At 42.9% G+C, this 20,610-nt stretch overlaps 1 protein-coding gene across 1 annotated transcript; it reads right to left on the bottom strand.

Annotated features, from left to right (window-relative positions):
* Positions 1–2,084: 2,084 nt before the first annotated feature.
* Positions 2,085–16,518, bottom strand: KAT5 (lysine acetyltransferase 5). Its single transcript, XM_083165438.1, has 14 exons — positions 16,404–16,518; positions 14,792–14,858; positions 14,037–14,105; positions 13,714–13,892; positions 11,230–11,301; positions 11,028–11,108; positions 8,279–8,359; positions 7,154–7,402; positions 6,977–7,066; positions 5,636–5,776; positions 3,999–4,092; positions 3,745–3,904; positions 3,519–3,600; positions 2,085–3,396 (listed from the first exon to the last, which is right to left on the bottom strand). The coding sequence occupies exons 1-14, from the start codon at positions 16,410–16,412 to the stop codon at positions 3,262–3,264; spliced, it is 1,509 nt and encodes a 502-aa protein (XP_083021564.1). The 5' UTR covers positions 16,413–16,518; the 3' UTR covers positions 2,085–3,261.
* Between the last annotated feature and the right edge of the window lie 4,092 nt (positions 16,519–20,610).

A 20,610-nucleotide genomic window follows, 5' to 3' on the forward strand; every position in this document is an offset into this window, starting at 1 on the left:
ACTGCCCCCAAAAGGACCGTACGTGAATTGGCTGTCCTTGGCAAAGGGGTTGGAAGAAATCTTCGCGGAGGATCCCCCCTGAGATATATCCGATAACATCTTGAGACAATTGAAAGGACCCAAGGGTCTGAGGTTGGAATATTCCACCTGTCCTGAAACTGCAGGAGGCGACCCCCCACTCTGAGACCAGAACAGGGAGCCTCCACCCCATCATGCAGACGATTTATCCTCTCCTTTTGACACTTGCTTCTTACCAAAGGCCCCAAACCTGGATTTCGGGATTTTTCCTTTACCGGCAGGGAATCTACCTCTTCCCGCCTGTCCTTTGCTGGATGCTCCCCCTTTGAAAGGAAGAGCGAAAAGTAGGCTTAAACACTCCAAACTTTGAACCTGAAGCTTTTGCAGTGGTAGGAAGAAACGTACTCTTTCCCCTGTGGCTTGCTTTATAATAGACTCCAGTTTAGAACCAAAAAGCAGCTCCCCTTTAAATGCCAAAGGCTCAAGGGCTTTCTTTAATTCGCTGTCTGCATCCCAGGCCTTAAGCCAGAGGGAACCTTCCACTTTCTTGTGTACTGGGTCCTTAAAGGCTGCACCACCTTGGACCGGCAGCGCTGTCACTTTTGACAATCTAGCCACAGGAGCGTCTACCAACGGGACTTTCTCCCATAATTCAGGCATGGGGTACATATTTGCAAACCTCTTGGACATAGTCACTTTTTTATCAGGGACTTTCCAAGCTTTCCCTAACAAGGAGACCATACCTTCTTCCGAAGGAAATGTCACAGAATCTCTACGCATTCTCTTGAACACACAATGAGCCTGCACCTTGTCCTCCTCCAAGTTTAACGCCTGTTTTACGGCCAGTATTAAATCCTCAATGCCCGGGACAGAAGCATCAGCCTCGTCCCTTTGGTCCCAAGTTAAGTCATCTGCACAGACACCATCATCATCAGAATCTAAGGATAACAGAGGTGTAGGTTGAAGGCCGCCTGGAGGAAGAACTCTCAAAAGGTTTTGCGGTACTTATGTAGTATCTGGACGCCAGATTTTTTGATTGTATGCCTTAACTTAAGGCATACAATCAGATGCGATGCGATTTTCAATAGGATTCAATGTTAAAATGGTCCTGTTCCATTTCCCCACTATCCAAGTGGGCATAGAGTTGGATATAAACCTGTGGCGAGCCCCGCGGATTCATTAAAAAGTATTCCGCATCCCCTCGCCACGCTTCGGGCTCGGTGGCTCGCTACGCTCGCCACAGGTTTATATCAAACTCCATGCCCACTTGGATAGTGGGGAAAGGAAAAGGACCCCTTTTTCCCATTGAATTCTATGTTAAAATGGACTCAGATCATTTTAACATTGAATCCTAGGGAAAAATCTGGACCATGGCAGCGCATACGATTTGGTCGCATGCGATGCGATTTCTAAATCGGACGTCCAGATACTACATAAGTACCGGTTTTGCAAACTTTTCCATAAGGGAATTCATCTTATGGATACCTTGTGCAGTGTCCTGTATGACCTGCACAATGTATGACTGGGCACAATTTCACAAGCAGGGCAAAGGTCCCCTTGATCCATTTGTTCACATGTTAATTTAACCCGGCAAATACTGCAGTCCAATAACATGCCCCGCGCTCCCTACGTGCTTCGGTCAGCCTCTGCTGCACTCTCAGTGTGCAGCGCTTCTGTCAGAAGCAGCAGAAGCACACCTGCTAATAAATAAATGTTTTTTAATAAAACAATAAAAAACCTAGCTATTCTAGTCAAAAATCCAGAAAAAAAGTCGGCTGCAGCAGCCGATCAGCATAGCACCCACTCCTGTGGGCACCTAAAACGAACTGGAGCATGATGGGATGCAGAAGGAAGCCTGCGTCCAGTGGAAAGCTTTTCAGCATAGGTGCCTTGGCTCCTGCAGACCCTCCTACATCCCAAGGTTAGCTGTGTCACCGGGATGGACGAAAGAGAAATCAACCTTTAGTGCTCACCTCATCCTACACTTCCCTTGTCCTGAAGGTGGCACAGCCTTAATCTAAATGATATAAATTCTACATATTAGACTTTATTATTAAAGACGATCATTTGGCATGAAGGTAAGTTATTTTATATAACTTTTATGAACAGTATGAGAAAGTGGGCAGGAGTAAAATCACACAGTATTCCAAACACACAGGGTAGAAAATTTGAAACCAAAACAAACTAGAAACAGCTCATTGTACTTACTGTAGATCAAAATTAGGATTGTATACAATCCAGGATTCCTACAGTCAGAACCCCGGGCTGTTTTCGTCTAATCCGATAATAACTCGACAGTCTGAATTCAATGTTCCAGCTGTCGAGTGTCGGAAACAGCTACGGATTGTTGAAAACCAGACATGAATTTGAAACAGATCAGACCTTAAAAACAGATCTGACTGCAATACTATTAGTAACTGCAGCATTGAATACGCGAGTGCCGCTATTTCCGCCGGCAGAAATAGCGGCACAGATTGAATATACCCCCCACACCCCTTAGACTGTAATAGCAGATATAGTCTATAATTGCTAAAACTTCCAACTAAATACATTATAACAGAATACATAATAGCTAAAACACGTATGGAGTGGAAATAATCTATTAGCAATAAAATGCTTTGTACATATGGTATGAAACACTATTTACAACATATTATACAAATATCACGTAGTCTTACACAACCCTCACACTGAGCAGCAGTATTAAGTGTTCCTCCACTGCTGTACTCTGCCATGGAGTCATTTTACGGGTCAGTGCTCCTTCAATTCACCCGACTTGATAGCTGTAGCTGGTAGAATTTTCCCATTACAACCAAATTTTTCACTGATAGCGGAAACTGTAGCAGACAACAGTAACCAAGGGTATTTCTACTAGCCACTTATAAAATAGTTGGTTGACTGTTTAAAATTTGTCCCTTGATAATAGTAGTTCTGGAATGCAATCTCCAGGAAGCATCTCATATACGTCCCAGCTCAAGGTGGCACATTGTAACAATCAAATACTCTTCTTCAAATCGCAATTACCGGCTCTATTCAATACATTACCACTTCTACATAAAGACAATCTTTGCCAATACGTCCAAGAAGAGAAATCAGTTGCGTTCCCCATCCACAGTGACAACCAAGCATCATAATTGTTCTGACTGATAGGAAATGTTCAGACGAGTCCAATAATAATAATACCATCTGTTAAACTCATCCATTTTAATAGTTTGCAGTCCTCCTTGATATTTCGTTTGCATCCTACCACTTCCCTCTTTTACTCCAGTCCTTGGGTGTAAAGTGCAGACATTTGGAGTCTATTCTAAGAAGCCTTTTCAGCATTGCCCTTTCGTGACCTTCAACAATGTCTTCTGAGAGTGTGAGGATATACTGCCCCTAGAAGAGAAGCACCAAATATTTTAAAACCGCATGGTAATCTTAATGTTCTAATACTACTGCATGCATAAGTTGGGACGGAACAGTGACAGCTGGGTAGTTTCCATCTTGAAGATGAATACCTTGTAGTAGTTGATGAGGTTTAGGTACTGCAATGTAGAGATGACATCTTCCTTCTTAATGCTGGTAATCTCACTAATTTCACTGGGGATATAAAAGTCAGAATAAGCACCCCTGCACACACTGCCCACGTGTTCACTATTAACAGTGAATGCCTGCATTCTCACACTTCAGCCATGTGTAATTGCTCCCTATGGCTTTTTACCATAACAACCCTTTGCATCTTACTTAATGGTGATCTGTGGTCTCTCTCCAGTCTCTGTCTTCAGTTCCATTAGAATCTCCAAGATAGTCTGTGACCAGTAACTTCGGTAGGAGAGAAGACCCAGATCTGAGAGAGGCTTTTCTGGTGTACCAGTCTTCCCCTCCACCTTAGACAGCTCGTAACCTAATAGGAAACAGCAGTTGATCGGACAGTCAGGGACACGAAAGGTAGTATCACACATACTGTATGAGTTGCAAGAGCCTAGCAGCTAACTTACTGAATTCAATAAGAAGTTTGCCATATCCTCTTCTTTGATAAGGTGGTAAGGTCAGGATACAAGCAACGTTATAATCCTCTGTTGACTCCTTCTCCTGTGCATGCAAAAGAGAAGCAGAAGAGTTTCAGAATATTTAATTTGGTACTTGTTTCCTAGCACGGCGCCCATCTCGTTGATTGTATGCCTTAAGTTTAAGGCACTTAAGGCATACAATCAACGCGACGGACCCGATTTTGTGTCAATCACCAGCTAATGTGAAAGACAAAATCGGGTTGATCGCGTCCATCGCGGCCCCTAATAAGGGGCCGCGATGCGACAGACGCGATCAACGCGATTTTCCCATAGGGAACAATGTAAAATTATTTTTAAAGTGAAAATCGGGTTGATCGCGGGCCATTATAATGGCCTGCGATGCGATCAACCCGATTTTACATAGGTGACAATGTGAAATGGGCCAATATGGCCCATTTCACATTGAATATGGTAAAAAAGTATGTTTAATGCCCCCCCCCCTCCATTGTTAACGCCACCCCACTATTGACGCCAATCCGAAGCGTGGCGTGCGCAGCGGTACGCGTCCTCCGACCTTTTCATACCCCTACTATCCACGTCGGCGTGGAGTTGATTCTATATAGTGTGGCGAGCGCAGCGAGCCCCGCGAGGGGACGCGGATACCTGTGAAGCCCGCGAGGGGACGCGGATACCTGAGAAGGTATCCGCGTGCGCTCGCCACACTATATAAAATCAACTCCACGCCGACGTGGATAGTAGGGGTATGAAAAGGTCGGAGGACGCGTACCGCCGCCCCTCAAGGGCTCGTTGCGCTCACCATGCTTCGGGTTGGCGTCAATAGTGGGGTGGCGTTAACAATGGGGGGGGGGGGGGGGGTGTCTCAGGGACCATTTTACATTGATTCCAATGTAAAAATCGGGTCGATCGCATTGCATGCGATTTGGTTGGCATGCAATGCGATCAACCCGATTTTTCCGACCCGATGGATACAATCAAAATCGGTGGTGCCGTGCTAGGAAACAAGAACCTTTAATTTTACCATATTATACTATAAATGTAATAGCAAATATCTATTTTTTTTTTTAAAGAATATTGACTATTACACAATTCGTATCAAGAAGTAAAATGCTCACATACCCGAATATACCTTTAAAAAGGACACATATTACATAAGTTCTCTTACTGGTAAAAATCATCTGAAATGCAGGGTGAAAAGTGGAGTACACACTGGGCCATTGGGTCAAAATAAAGTAAATCCTGGTAACTATTACTGGAGTTTATTTCCATTTGAATTTAATCCCTGCCCTGTGTGCTCTTTGTTGAGACACGATTACTAGATATGTACTATTTATTACTACACTAGAGGGCACTGTCTTCCATTCCATTGTTAACAAACATCTATACCTATGGGAACGATCAGAATTAAGGAAACAGCTACCACCTAACATTGGGGAAGCCTTACAAACTTACTTGTAACCATTATAAAGACGTACAATGAAGGTTTACTGCAATTCATGACTATCTAGTGATGTGGTGGTGGGGGGGGGGGGGGTTATATGATTAGAAATCCCAGAAATGCATTATGTAGTTAATCATTAAAGTTGCACAGAAGGAAAGTGACTCACCTTGGAAAAATAGCCAACAATGTGGAACCCCTTGGAATCATACTCAGTCATGATGTAAAATAGGAAAGGATCTGTATCATAGTATAACGTCTTGTGGTCCAGAAAGCATTTGGCCAGGAGGCATAAATTCTGAGAGTAACTCTGAAAAGAAAGATATAATACTCAATTATTTAATACATTGTTTAACTGTTATATCCTCGTCTCTAATCCGTTTGTGGACACTGGAACAAGAGGGTAGAGTGGCTGGAGTTTGGGTGCATAGATATTAGCGGAAGACAACTACCTGTCTATCGCCACATCCTGCTGGGGAGCTAGTTCTCTTTTTAACCAAGCCTTAAAGAACAGGAGCAAGGAGGAACCGGATGAAAGATAAAAATCCAAGCTCTGCATCAAACAAACTTTGAAATGAGTAAAATTTAAGAAAGAAAACCAAATGTAAAAGGGGGAGCCCACAGCAAAACGATGCAAAGTATTTTTCCATCATCCTCTTTGTAGACACTGGAAGATGAGACAGCTGCTGACCTTCCACCCAAAACTAGCATCATTGAGTCTGTAAAACAAAGACCACCCTGCACAGCTGTACAACCCAATAGGTCATTTGTCAGGTTTACATGAACTAAATAACCCACCTAGCAATAACCTGCTTGGACACCAACCAATTCCTCTTTTGGGTATCAGAAGACTAAAAGATCATCACATCCTTTGCTCCATCCCGCCAACATCATGTTGCCCCTGTACACCTGCGCCCTGCTCTACCGTGATCACAAACAATTGTTCCCAACCTGTAGATTATCAGAAAAATCCGGCCTATAAATGCATAGTATGGCCACACCTGGCAGCCCGACTCATCCAATCATTGGCCACATCTGGCAGTGTATGTGATGCTTTGGCAGACCTCCATTTCCTTCACAGAAGAATAGGGAAATGTTGACTGCCCAGAGAAGCAACCCAGACATTGTGTGGCCATTCATTGTGAAATATTTCATAGTCATATAGTCCCAATATCTGATGGGTTTTAATTTTCAGTTAATGGTGGGATTTTGATCACAGTGCTGATTTCTTTCGGCAAAATTGCTGCGTGGTTTTGGTGAATTCGCGATGGAATGCTAAAAGGCAAATCTTTATTTCTATTTTTTTCACTTGGTGAAAAACTCGGCCAAGATTGAATATGCCCCTTTATCTCACCGTGTAACCTTGGAGATGAATCCATGACAGACTCACTGCGATTCTCCCTCTATGCTTTAGATGCCCTTAATAAAACCAGCACATAATGAGGTGCCATACTGTACATTTGCTCATGTAAGCTCCTCTTACATTCTCTTGGTGTGTGCCTGCACTTACCTTATTTTTGCGTCCATCTATTTCAAAGAACGATATAGTCCCTTTCCTGTAAATTTCATTTCCTGGGGGATGCCGTAAATTACATTTAGTCTGGGAAGAAAACCAGATTATCACCAATCTGTTCTAACCTATGCACATAATTAATGTATATCTTTGTAGAGTGCAAATCGCACGTACCAGGTGTCTCTGTAGACATTTCAGACTCTTAAGATACTTGAGGCAGAATTCACATAAGTATAGGACAGGTAACACCGTCAGCTCTTGCGGGTATGGAGAGAAGTACCATGGCTTGAGGCGGTGACGGCCCAGCTCAATGCATTCAATGTTTTTCATGCGGGTAATGATATCATCGTGGCTACGGTCAGACACCAAACTGCCAGTCATTCGAGGAGCAGAAGGGATTCCATCTGAACTGTCCTGAGAATCCTGAAAGTATAGGTGATGGAAGGCAATGAGGTAGATTTGGTCAAACTACTTAAAAAGTGCAAAATGACAGTTGTCACATCTCTAGTCACACAAAAGGAAAAAAAGTTTCATATATACGCATGGACATTGCATGTTTTCAGGATTAAATATACAGATGACAGTTGCTTGAGTCATCAAGATATATCCATTTCACCTGCACTAAATGGGGTGGTGGGGCACACCTTGGTGATGGGTATTAGGTACCCCTTAAAGGAAATAGGTGTGCATTTAAACAAAATACATCATTTGGGCGTTACACTACACTTATGATAGATATAGTACCACTGTCGTCACCAGTCCTTTGCTGACCTTGTCATGTCTCTAGTGACAACTCCCCCAACTCATCACATAAGAATAAAAAAAAGAAGAAGGAATAGCATTATGGGAAAGAAGACAATTAAGGGCATCTATACCACAAGGGCTCTTTATGGAGACTTACTATCCTCTTTAGAAGGACCTAAGCAAAATACTAGGAGTACAAATATTTTGTATGTTTAGCCCTTAATTAATAGATAAATACAATGGCTAACAAAAAAATAATAAGGATGCCATTCACTGGCTTTCAATCCATTTCAGTGTATTGATAAATACACACAATACCAAGAAATACACACAACATGACAATATATTTACACTTTGCTCAAGACATAGTCTAGGTTTAACGGCATCAGAGGAAGAAGGAAAAATAAAAGTTACATCTGAGATTTGATGGATTAAAGGCCAATACCTTCCAATCACAGCATGTATTATGGTAGGCGGGATGAATCTTATGTAAGAACTACTACTGTGTTCAGTGCTACAAGACTAATCAGGTAAATAGCTAGCGAGCCTCCTTACCTCATCTGCACTCAGGCAGTTAGATTTCCGCTTCCGTCCAGGAGGAACAGCAGGTGCACTTGGCCTGCGGGCCGCTCCGTTCTACAGAGAAACACCCACAATAAAATTAGCCACAACTTTCTAGCAGTCCTGGTTTTTATGACATACATTTTTTTGTTATAAATCACATCATATAATTCATAACCTAAATACAACTAAAAAGAAACAGAAGCCTAAAGCTGCAATATCATTATGTAGAAATGTGTTCCCTCCCTGCCCCGAGGCTGCTCTAGATGCTCTCTGGTGCTTCTTACAGCCCTGGCCAAAATCAAAATAGACTGTCTTCTACTTGGTCCTCCTACTCCACAGTGCTTAATTGACAGTTTAAAGTGGAACCCACAATATTCTCCACATTCGGTGTTAATACACCTATAACCATGTAACAAACAGTTCATGTGGAATTTAGAATGTTTTGTTTTATTTTACTTTTTCCAATGCTTCAATGTAATTACTCAGTGGGGAAATTTACTAAGCTGAAATGGCTACGAATACGCCTATTCGTAGCCATTTGTTGCTTTGTACAGCTGTAACTCATATTTTTCTAATTTACTATTCGTATTCCAGGTGTATTTGTATTCCCAATCAGGAACACAAATGTATATGCCATCAAAAGAGAACGTATAACCATTCAGTCGAATAGTGACTCCTATTTTAGTAACCGGCCATATGCAAAATACGGCCAAAAATTGACTTAAAAATACGACTGAAAAATACTCCTTATTTTTCAGAAGTATTTGGCAGAAGCCTGCATAGATCAGTCAGATCCGTGCAGGCTTCAGCATGGAAAAGTATAATATACAAATAATAAATAAAAAAATGGGTCCCCCCTATGGCCTTACCAGCCTCCTGGTTGTAAAAATTCACAGGTCAAACTGAAGGCTCAAGAGCCAGCTCTGGTTCCCAAAATACGGGGGACAAAATGACTAGAGGTACCCCGGATTTTGCTACTTGGAAGGAAGAGGAGGCGATCTTTGCCAGAGGAGCTGGTGAATATAATTTCCTTCCGCAGGTACCCCGTGGATATTCTACTGGATTCTAAGTGGACTGATCCTTCGGATCAAGGTAGGTGAGTACTGTATGTATGGACTCTGCATGTAATAAAGGGTACTTGTGTATTATCACGGCGCCCATCACGTCGCATCGCACACCACTAATTATGGTATGCGATGGACCCAATTTGAGCCTTTCCCCGTGATGAGTGTACAATTTTAATATCGCGTCACATCGCATGCCATTATAATGGCATGCGATGCAACGCGATTTCCATGTTAAATGCCCACCCAGACCCGATTTTTAATTGTATCCCCACCCGGATGTTAAATGCCCCCCCCATTGTTAACACCACCCCACTATCAACGCCAACCCAAAGCAAGGCGAGCGCAGCGGTACGAGTCCTCCGGCCTTTTCATACCCCCACTATCCACGTCGGCATGGAGTTGATTTTACATAGTGTGGCGAGCGCAGCGAGCCCCGCGAGGTGGCGTGCATTACTTCACAAGTATTACGCGTCCGCTCGCCACGCTTCGGGCTCGGTGCGCTCGCCACACTATATAAAATCAACTCCACGCCAACGTGGATAGTGGGTTATGAAAAGCTCGCCACGCTTCGGGTTGGCATTGATAGTGGGGTGGCATTAACAATGGGGGGGCATTTGAACATAGTCATTACCCATCAAGGTGGGTGTACAATCTAAAATCTGGTCTGGGGGGGCATTTAACTTAGGAATCAGGCATCTGGGTGCCTGTACAATTAAAAATCGGGTATAATCGCGTCTCATTGCATGCGACCATATCGCACACGATGCAACGCGATTTTGTGGTTGTACAATGCCCTGCGATGGAAATAGGGGGTGCCAAATACCTAATAAAGTTTTACTTCAGGTGTGTGTGTGTGTGTGTGATTATTGGGCTATTGGTTTTGTTGTTGATCCAAGAGTCCCAGCGGGCCCATTAATGCATTGCATGCTGGGACTTGTGGTTCTCCAAGTCCCAGCATGCAGGGAAGGGTTTCCGGGACTCCTAGTTGCAAAGCAGAACCAAATAGATATTGATTGTATTTTTACACAGTACAATCAACCCAATGGCCACCAAGACCAGCTCTTTGAACCCAGGGCTGGTTACAGCCATTTTTTCCCCACACGGCAGATTGCACAGATTTGACTGATCCGTGCAGGCCGCCAATTCGTATTTGTATTTTGCGGCCGTACATATGGCCCCCAAATACAAATTGAAAAAGATACAGCAGTCCACACCATCGGGAAATACGAATCCCGTAAATACAACAGATTATTAAATCTTCCCTATTTACAAATTGTATTTTGCAGAAAATATGTCCAATGCCGGTCGTATGCAGTCGTACCTGGCATTGGCCGTACTTCAACATCTTAGTACATTTTTGCCCTAATGTTTATGCGACACCTGCATTTATACTTTATGTTATGGACAGTGCTGTAACCTACAAGTACCAGACTGCAGAACACAGTCTACATACCATAATAAGCCAAGTGACTTCTGTGACAGAGAGAGAATGTACTGGAGACTTCCTACACAGATACACAGCTCTCTTTGTGCATGCATATTGCAGTCACAACTTTGGAATAGTGACGGATTGTTAAATTAACCTTAGACTATGCGTTACATAATTCTACAAGTGATCTGTTTAGAGATGACAAATGGAACAGTGTTAAACCCTGCAACAACCTATGTTTTACCTGCGGGAAGACCGAGGCTTGCGTGGTCTCAGGTGCTGGAGGGACCGGAGTTGCAGGCGATACGACTTCAACTTTTCGCTTCTGCTTAAAAGAAGTGGCAAGCAGAGACTTTGTTGAGAAATTAGCAGGGGAAATTCACTGTATGAAGAATACTGAAAGCAGGGGGGACAGACAGGAACGTATATATGGGAGACAATCTTACTGGAACAGGGAGAGATTTTCCTCCTCCCGCAGGGGCTGCAACTGGAGGTAGAATGAGTTCAGGAATCTTCCTCTGTGAAAGAGGAATGACACAGGCTTATTACAATGGGAGAGCTACTTCTCCGCTGTGTGATTTGCATTATACACTTATAACTCGCCACACGCCAATTCAGAGGTTCATACAGAATCTGCCTGTGTCTTTATGAATGACTAAATTGAGTTTAGAATTAAGAAATTAAAACAAAATAAACACTATGTAAAAAAAAAAACGAGTGCATAATGAGAGGGGCTTTCACAGCTGCACGTTTTGTTAATACGCAACTACTATGGTCATAAATCAGAGCGGGGGGGGGGAGCAAATTTGTGTATTGCACTACATTTACTCATTTATAAAAGGTGTTTAAACAATTCTTAGTATGTAAAACAACATTGTATTATTTATTAACAGTTTCTTATATAGCACATACATATTCAGCAGCGCTTTACAGAGAATATTTGAACATTCACATCAGTCCCTGCCCCAGTGGAGCTTACAATCTATATTCCCTACCACATGTACATGCGCACACAGACATTCTAGCAATGGTTCTCAACCTCGGTCTTCAGTACCCCCACACAGTGCATGTTTTCCAGGTCTCCACACAGGATCACAAGTGAAATAATTAGCTCCACCTTTGGGTCTTTTAAACTATGTCAGTGTGTACTGAGTGCACCTGTGCACATGCTGGGTGACCTACAAAATGTGAACTGTGTGCGGTCTTGAGGACTGAGGTTGAAAACCACTGCATTCTAGGGTCAATTTGTTAGGAGCCAATTAGCCTACCAGTATATTTTTGGATTTCAAATAAAATAGATTAAAAAGTTACACCAGAAATTCTGCATAAACCTTTCTTAACAATTCTAAGGTTGTTTTTACATTTACTGACACATTACGAAGTTTGAACACCTAAAAGGAAGGAAAGATTCCATTTCATATGACAGTGTGCAATTAATTTGCCAATTAAAAATAATATGTTTACACCAGTTTCATTCAAGCTATAAACAATGTAACCTTTACAGATTAATGTGTTGAGAGTAAGGCAGAGTATATACTAGGCCAATATCGTCCTGATTTGTCATTTATGGGCAAATTGGGCAGTGCGTATGCCCAATTTGTGTGCTTCTTAGCCAACCAGAATGCAGCATGGCATCCTCCTATCGCCCCCCTGCATTGACAAGAAGGTATGCACTTGTAACCGGTCAGATAGCTAGCTACATATCATTTCTCATACATCCAGCCTAAGGGGGGTATTCAATCTTTGGGTCACGGCAGACGAGCTTGATCGCCCGCCGTGACCCAGTCCCGTTCTCGGTCAGCTCGACCGAGAACATGCAGGCGGGATTCAATGTTCCGCCTGCAGCGGGACGAGAAGGGGGCGTGGCCGCGAGTTGCGGCCGGGAAGTGACGAGATGCAGCCGGCAGCTCGTCACATCCCGGCTGTTCTCGGCAGAACGAGCCCGACAGCTAGAGATGTCGGGCTCGTTCTGCCAGGAAACCCTGTTCAATGCTGTCGGGGAAGACAGCATTGAATAGGGCCCGTCGAGCATCTCCCCCACGGGAGATGCTCGACGGCGATTGAATATCCCCCTAAATTTGGGATTGAGGCTTTCAAGGTTTGTATAGTTACTTTTGTAGTTGTATGGATAACATTACACCCATATTATATGACTATGTCGGATCTGTCGTTACTAAATCATTATAAGTAGCTGGTTGGTATGGTACAGAATTTCTATCAATATACCAACATTATGTTATAATTAATTTACATGCATTATACCGCCACCAATTGATTAATTTGACAGTATTAGTAAATCGCAGGAATAATTATAAAAACTGTAGGTAAGTTAAAATAAACATTTTAAATGCTCTCCAAACCATATATAAATGCATATAGGTAAGTTACGTTTTGCAGTGTTAAACTGGTATTCTAATGCAGCTTCATTAGGAAGGTAAAGTCTCAGTATTTGTGGGTTACTCCTTTACAGACACCTGAAGCCACACACATCTTTAAGATAAACTGCTGTCATACTAGTTACATCCTAGTTTATAAATCCACCAATAAACACAGTTCTGCAGTCAAGGAGTATATATATAACAGGTTGAAAGTTCTGTGACTCCCTGCGATGTTGATGACCATGGCTTTAGATTTAAAGTGCCAACAATTAAAAAAAAAAGCAAAAACTACATTGTTTTGCTTTTTCAATTATTTCCGCTTTAAGGGGGTATTCAATCTTGGCTGCCGTTTCCGTTAACATAAAGGCAGATTCCGACAAAACAGATCCAACCCGTTTTGACGGATTGTCAAAGTCACAGCCGGTTTTGCCGACACGCCCACTTTCCGGGAAACGCAACAGCCAGAAATTGAATTCCGGCTGTTGATTTACAGACGAGGTGAGCGAAACATATATGGCTTCCAAACATACTATATACTTTCAAATTACTCACCACTTCTCTCTCCGGTGAACTGGGTATTCTCAGATTACTCACCACCTCTCGCTCTGGAGAGCTGGGTCTGGAGCCAGAAAGTCCATTTTTTGTTGGGGTTTTTGCCTCTTTTTTGGGAAACTGAATCTTCTTTAAATCTAAACGATCATGGGTGACCCATTCATCTAATCTTTTGTTAACTGCACATAATAATAGAGAAAAAAAAAGGATCTAAAGTCAGACACCAGCTTATTTTCTTTACACAATACAGCGTTGTAGAGCAGTGTATTCCCCATTCAATGTGCCCAGTTATTTTCACCTTAGAAAGCACTGGTCTTACTTACAGTCAATGTAGTGAACATAGAAGAGTTTCTTCCCAGTAAGGTCTTTGACACTCAATATTTCTGCCAGTGCTGTAACAGAATTGAGAGAATTAAGACATAGCAAACTCAGCACTTATCTCTAGGTTTCCATTCAAAGGAGGAAATCCCTTCCATAGGTTATTATACTCAAGCATTTTAAATAATTTGCCAGGAAACAAAAACAGTTCTCAAATTGGATATTTATCTAACGTTGCATACCATATATACTCAAGTATAAGCCTACTTTTTTCAGAACATTTTTTATGCTGAAAAAGCCCCCTCTCGGCTTATAGAGCGAGGGTCCCACTGGAGTCAATAAGTTTTCCCAGTTTTTTTGTTGTGAAATTAGGTGCCTCGGCTTATACTCGAGTATATACAGTAATTAAAACAGACAAAAATATGTTCCATTTATACATAATCACTTATAATACCGTTAATGAAAACTCATGTACAACACTTCTAAAGACTAATTTCTATGACATAAGCCCCGTACACACTGAGTGATATAATAGGTGATATCGCTCATTTGGCACTTCGGAGCAATATTGTCCATTATATCACCCAGTGTGTATTATCTGCCACATGGCTGATGCGTGCTTCTGCGGGTCGTCAATGACACCCATTGTCATCTGTGCATGCAGCGGCGGGGATTGTACAGTGTCTACAGACCTTTAGACAAAGGACAGAACATGCACTGCATTCATTTTTGAATATACAAGAATATGTGGAACACTTACGCCACTCCACTTCATTGTCTTGGTTCTTGCGAAGAACAGGCAGTCTGCATCCTTCCACAATCTCTGCCTGAAAGAAAAATGGAAAGGACTATATACCCAAAACTGAAATGTACAGATATACATCATTAGTGTTCATTCTAGCACCCTGAACCTTTTAAACCCCATGCAGTTTCTCTTCCCAGCCTGGGATATCGCTCTCTGCTGTGTTGCTTCTAGCACAATGTGGTCTGTATTTCAGCACCGATATGCAGACCAGACTTTTGCTAGAAGCACTGCAGCAGAGAGTGAGACCCTAGGCAAGAATGATGAACTGCACATGTTTTGAAAGACGCAAGTTGCTAAAATGAACACTGCATCATGGAGATAATCTAAAAACACACTATTCAGCTTACTTTGTATTATTAAAAAGCTGAAGCGAAAAACATTACCTCCCCATTACACTGCAGACAGAGGATGTTGCATCCACATCTTTTGCACAATGTAATGACAAGATTTCACACAGATGAAAATATAGGAAATATCTACATGTTCTACAGTTTTAGTAGTGACATGCAGCCCCAATTGGAAAACCTGGGCTTCCTTAGAATGCAGGGATCATTTTGGCTATAAAAATATATCCCCTTCACACTATTATTTTGGTTTTCACAGTATTAGTATGTAACATATATGTATTTCTTACAATACATATAGAGCAATATAAACATTAGAACTTCAAAAATACTGGACAAAGGCAGACGTATTATGCCTGGAGAAGAAATTAAGTGGAAGGTGATAACGCACCACCCAATCAGCTCCTAACTGCCATGTTACAGGCTGGGTTTGAAAAATTACAGGTAAATGGCTGGTGCCTTATCACCTTCCACTTTATCACTTCAAAAATCTTTATAAGTGTGTCCCAAAGTTACTGGAATCTAATCAAATGCTTCCTTGCGACAGAGGGAATACAATTCCGGTTCAACTGCTAGCTGTCATTGAACAAGCCACTCTAATGATTTTTCATACTGTATTCAGAGGTCAGCTGTTGCATACATAATAAAAAGATTTCTGAACAGGATAAAGGATTAAAAAAGCCAAATATTGGATTTACATAAAAAAATACAGCCTACGCATGATAGTCACATAAGTGTGTGCGTATGTTTTTAGTGGGTTTCTGTGTGGCCAGTACACATTCCCCTGCATGGAGATTAATATTTTATTAGGAGCCACAAGGGTTAAAATCTGTAGAGACATGCTAGATGATAATAACAGATACCACAGATCCATTTTCCTTGGGGATCTGTAAAACCAGCACTAATCTGCTCATACCAACCATACCGTACTGGTTATTGTCCAATATGTTTACTGTTATTAAGGACAGGGATGAATGTGCCATAAAGAGCCCACAGGAAGCATGCAATGCATCAGTGGATATGGCTATGAACTAATATTGTATACGTATAGTACAGTAATAACAATGATGAGTAGGGACACACACTACACTGTTATACACTGTGCATGTATAAGCTTACTACGCGTGTGCTACTTCAGCTGTGGAGTGCATAGCGATTTCTAGACGCTGAAAAAAATAAAAATAAAAGATAGACATAGGCCATATTGCATACAGAACCCTCACCTCCGCCATGATTCTCCTCCTACTCCCCCGTCTCTCCGCCTCTTCCTAGCTACGGGATAGAACTACTAGGTCCCCTTTCTCGTGTCTACAGCATGCCTCAAAACAAGACATTTGTTCACCTATAGGACAAAAAATATATACTTTGATTCACAATTTACAGAAAGGTGATAATTTACAGATGGTAATAAGCCAACTAGTGTTCATTTTTTTTCCCTTAAAAGGTGTCATCTAACTAGTCAGGCACTACAGAGGGCAACCTGAGCAGGAGACGGCTTGCTTGGATAATGACACGCAAGGTGCGTCCTGAGTGCAACGCAGATACTGCGCATGCGTGCTTAAAATACACTTTATTGTACTCATTGACTGTTGTATACTGTATCTTATTGGTTTCCCATTACGATAGTATAGTATTTCCAGAGACCTAGTAGTTATTATATGGGGACATATATGCCAAACGGATAAGTAAATAGTTCGACGTAATTATTCAAGCGCCATATTGGGTGACATTGAGGTTGATATTGGTAATGACAGAGTCTCTTTTTCTGCTCACTTGTTTGAGCTAAAGTGCATATTTTTGCATAGGTAACATAAACTACCAAATTAAAGTGTATCAATCTTTGTGAAGCAAATAACTTGAGCTGTTGCTGATAGCAACTAAGTCTGGCTATAATTTATCTTGTACATTCTATAAAATTATATTTATTGGATGCGATGGGCAACACATACACTTCTGTCTGTCCTATTTAAAAATATTTTTATCACCATATTGTGTTAATTGTTAAATGGAAACTCAAACATGCATTTAGTACATTCCATTCCATAAGACTAGTGGCAAACTGGCCCCAGATTTAATTAAACCCCTTTTACACCAAAAATCCTGGATCTGACCCGGCATTTGGATGAAGGATCCAAATCGGTCGGATCCGGGATTTACACCATTTACACTGCGGCATACTTGCCTACCTGATCCTCTCCATGAGGGAGAAAATGTTCTGTTCCTGGGCTTCCCTAATAATGTATGATTGACATCACCTGTGGTGAGCTAGTTTATTGATAAGAAAGGCGTTTCCTCACAGGTGACAGCAATCATACATTACCAGGGAAGTCCAGGAACAGAGCATTTTCTCCCTCATGGAGAGGGTCCGGTAGGCAAGTATGCACTGCGGTGCCCACCAGCAGTGTAGACAGGGGAGGCGCTTGGAGATGACATCATCTCCAAGTGCCGGGACCACGGTCATCCCCACCAGGACCGCTGATCGCTGTGCTGGGGGCAGCCCAGCACCAAGGTTGCATGTCCCCCATTGATGTGAATGGGAGCCAGGTCGCATGACCCGGCGTACCAATTTACACCCCCTCTACCCAGGTCCTAGGCTTGTTCTACCCAGGTCAGGACCTGGGTAGAAGTCCTGTGTAAAGGGACCCGGCGTGTCCCATTTACACCGCTGCTGACCCGCCGAAGACACAGGGTTTTGCGGCGGTGTAAAAGGGGTTGTAGTTAAATTGCATTTGTCTTTCTTGATGTTATATGTAATTCTTAACATTTTTTTATAGGTTATTTTTAATGTTTTTTTACACAAAGATACAATCAACAAATAACAAGGGGAACACAGGTATGTCTCCATTTGTAGGGCACTCATAAATCATTGTTACAATCCATTAGAACAGGGTTGACAACCCTCCCGGAATGGCCGGGAGGATCCCGAAAGTCCCCTTCCCCCCTCATTTACCTGGGGGCAGAAGCATTTTGCCAGAAGGGGGCGGGGATAAATATGCAAATTATCATATTTAGCTCCACCCCTCATTGGAGACCCGCATATTGCGGGATTTGCATCACTGGGGGCAGGGACTGATGATGTCTCCATCAGGCCCCGCCCCCAGAAGTGATGCTGACAGTCTCCTCTCCAGGGTTCTCCCGGAGAGGAGACTGTAAAAGTCGGCAACCCTGCATTAGAAGATTTCTGTGCATATTAGGCAAACTGCTGCATTTGAAACAGGTCAGACTCACGCAGTAGATACAGTGCCACTTATACCCCTTTCACACCAGAAAATGCAGGGACTTACCATTATGGTTGCCATCAATGTCAAAAGTGCAACTGCCCATCAATAGTGTATAACTATTTAATGGATGACCATCAATGTTTTTCATATCGATGGTCATCCATTTTCTTTGATTGATTGGCCTGTGGGCCAATAAAAATACAGGGGCCGATCTTCAGGGGTGGAGCTATGCTCCATGTCCCAGCCCCTTGGGGAAAAAGCACAAACTAAACTATTCATTTAAGCTTGACATCGATCTGGTTCTCCCACATCGATGGCAAAACTATTCGACATCGGCCATAAACCATCGATAATTTCGATCCATGGCCATCCCTAATCCAGCAGCGCTTCCCGCCTCGCTGTCATATGCAAATAGCGCTATAAGCGCCCAGCTGCCACTGCCCGGATCCCTGCCACCCACTGCCCAGACCCTGCCACCTGCTGCCAGTCCCCCTGCCTGCCGCCTGGACCCCACTGCCCGGATCGGACACTGCCACCCGACGCTGGAAGCAAGCCACTGCTGGAAGCAAGTCGGGATGCCGGGTAAGTACCTTTCACACCGGCCTGTATCCTGGGCTGGTCCCGGGAGCAACCCAGCTATCTAGCAGGGTTGAATTCCTGGTAAAGTTTCATGGGAATTTGGCTGGTGTGAAAGGGGTATTAATCTGCAATGATGTTGCTGATACTGTATATATGCAGTTTGCCAATGTCGGATGGATATGTGAAGGCACCATAGGGCGTTCTTATGTTCTTATGTACAGTTCTTTTCAGCATCTATTAGCATATAATCGTAGCTGGGTTCCGTAAAAGATTGCAATTGTGATTATATTATCTACCACTGCTGAATCAGGTCCTATAACCCATAGTTAATTACATACATAACCAGGGCCAGGTTGGCCATATGACAAATACCAGAGGCAGATGGCCTGGTGGATAGGGCATAGAGAAAGCAGTGATTTCTGTTGAGATAGTGCGCTCAGAATCTCTTGTTGGTGGCAGGAGCAGCCACAGACTATTTGTCCCCTTTTGCTCCCTGTCCCTTTGTGTGGGCATTCCCAGTGTAGCTGCGCGCCCACTGTGTCCAGTCAGAGGGATAGCACGCCTTTACTGGAAGTGTCAGCACGCCCTGTCAGTCAGGCTGTGTCCTGACAGGACAGCGCCATTAACCCGTACAGCGAGTCCCTGCTATCTACCCCGCCGGAGCCTGTCAATCACCGCCTCAGTGAAATTCCCTGTAAAGCGTTGCAGTGCTAGAGCCGCTGATATACCTCACAAATCCTTAAGTTTTAAGTCGGCAGGCCGTGCAAACTTCTACCCTAAGAGAGACTGCCATAATCCTCCATTGCAGCTACAGGAACGACAGTACCTGCACCAGACACCTGTGTAACCTGCCTGTTATATACTGTATGCCTGCAAGGTAACCCTTTCACTGAATGTTAACGCTGTGCATACCACAAGTAAACTACATTCCTAGTTAAGCTTTCAAAATGTGTGTCGTCCTTCAACACTACAAGCACCGCTATATACTCTGCCAACAATTTCCACATGCACCGCAGCTTTCGGCATCTCTATTTGTGCAAACCCACCCCTGCCACATGACTTATGTGTCCAGGAGAGATGGGGCATGGCTTGAGGACAGGAGGTCAGCAGTGCCCCCATCCCTGTAACGGGAGGTGTGCATGCCTTCGATGTGCAGAAATGACAGGGCCGGAATGCAGCCCCAGCCCGTCCATGTACATAACTTTGGTCAATGAAATGGTTATCTGAATTCTCTGTATGGTATTCTCCAAATCCCTATGGGTGAATGGAAATCTGTATCTCCAAAATCAGGTACTCAGATGTTAATATCTGTACCTGAAAGTTCCTGATTTGGAGATCAAAACCTGTCCACATTATAGCAATTTCCAACCAAGAGCAACTGGAAATACAAACCCCACATTACAGCAATACCACACATTCCCTGCATATTACAGCAATGCCCCAACACCTCCACCACCCAAATTGCCACGCTACATCACTTTTATTGTCTTTTTTTTTTTTTAAGGTGTGGCAGTGTCCTGGGTGCTGTGCAAGGAAGGTTCAATATAACAGTCACTTGATATATAATAACTACAATCCATGAAATTGACAATGAGGCTGAAGTTATCTTCTTATTCAGCCTGCATCTTAT

Source organism: Crinia signifera, chromosome 11 (genome assembly GCF_055691185.1).
Source record: "Crinia signifera chromosome 11, ASM5569118v1, whole genome shotgun sequence".
In the NCBI taxonomy this organism is placed as follows: Eukaryota; Metazoa; Chordata; class Amphibia; order Anura; family Myobatrachidae; genus Crinia; species Crinia signifera.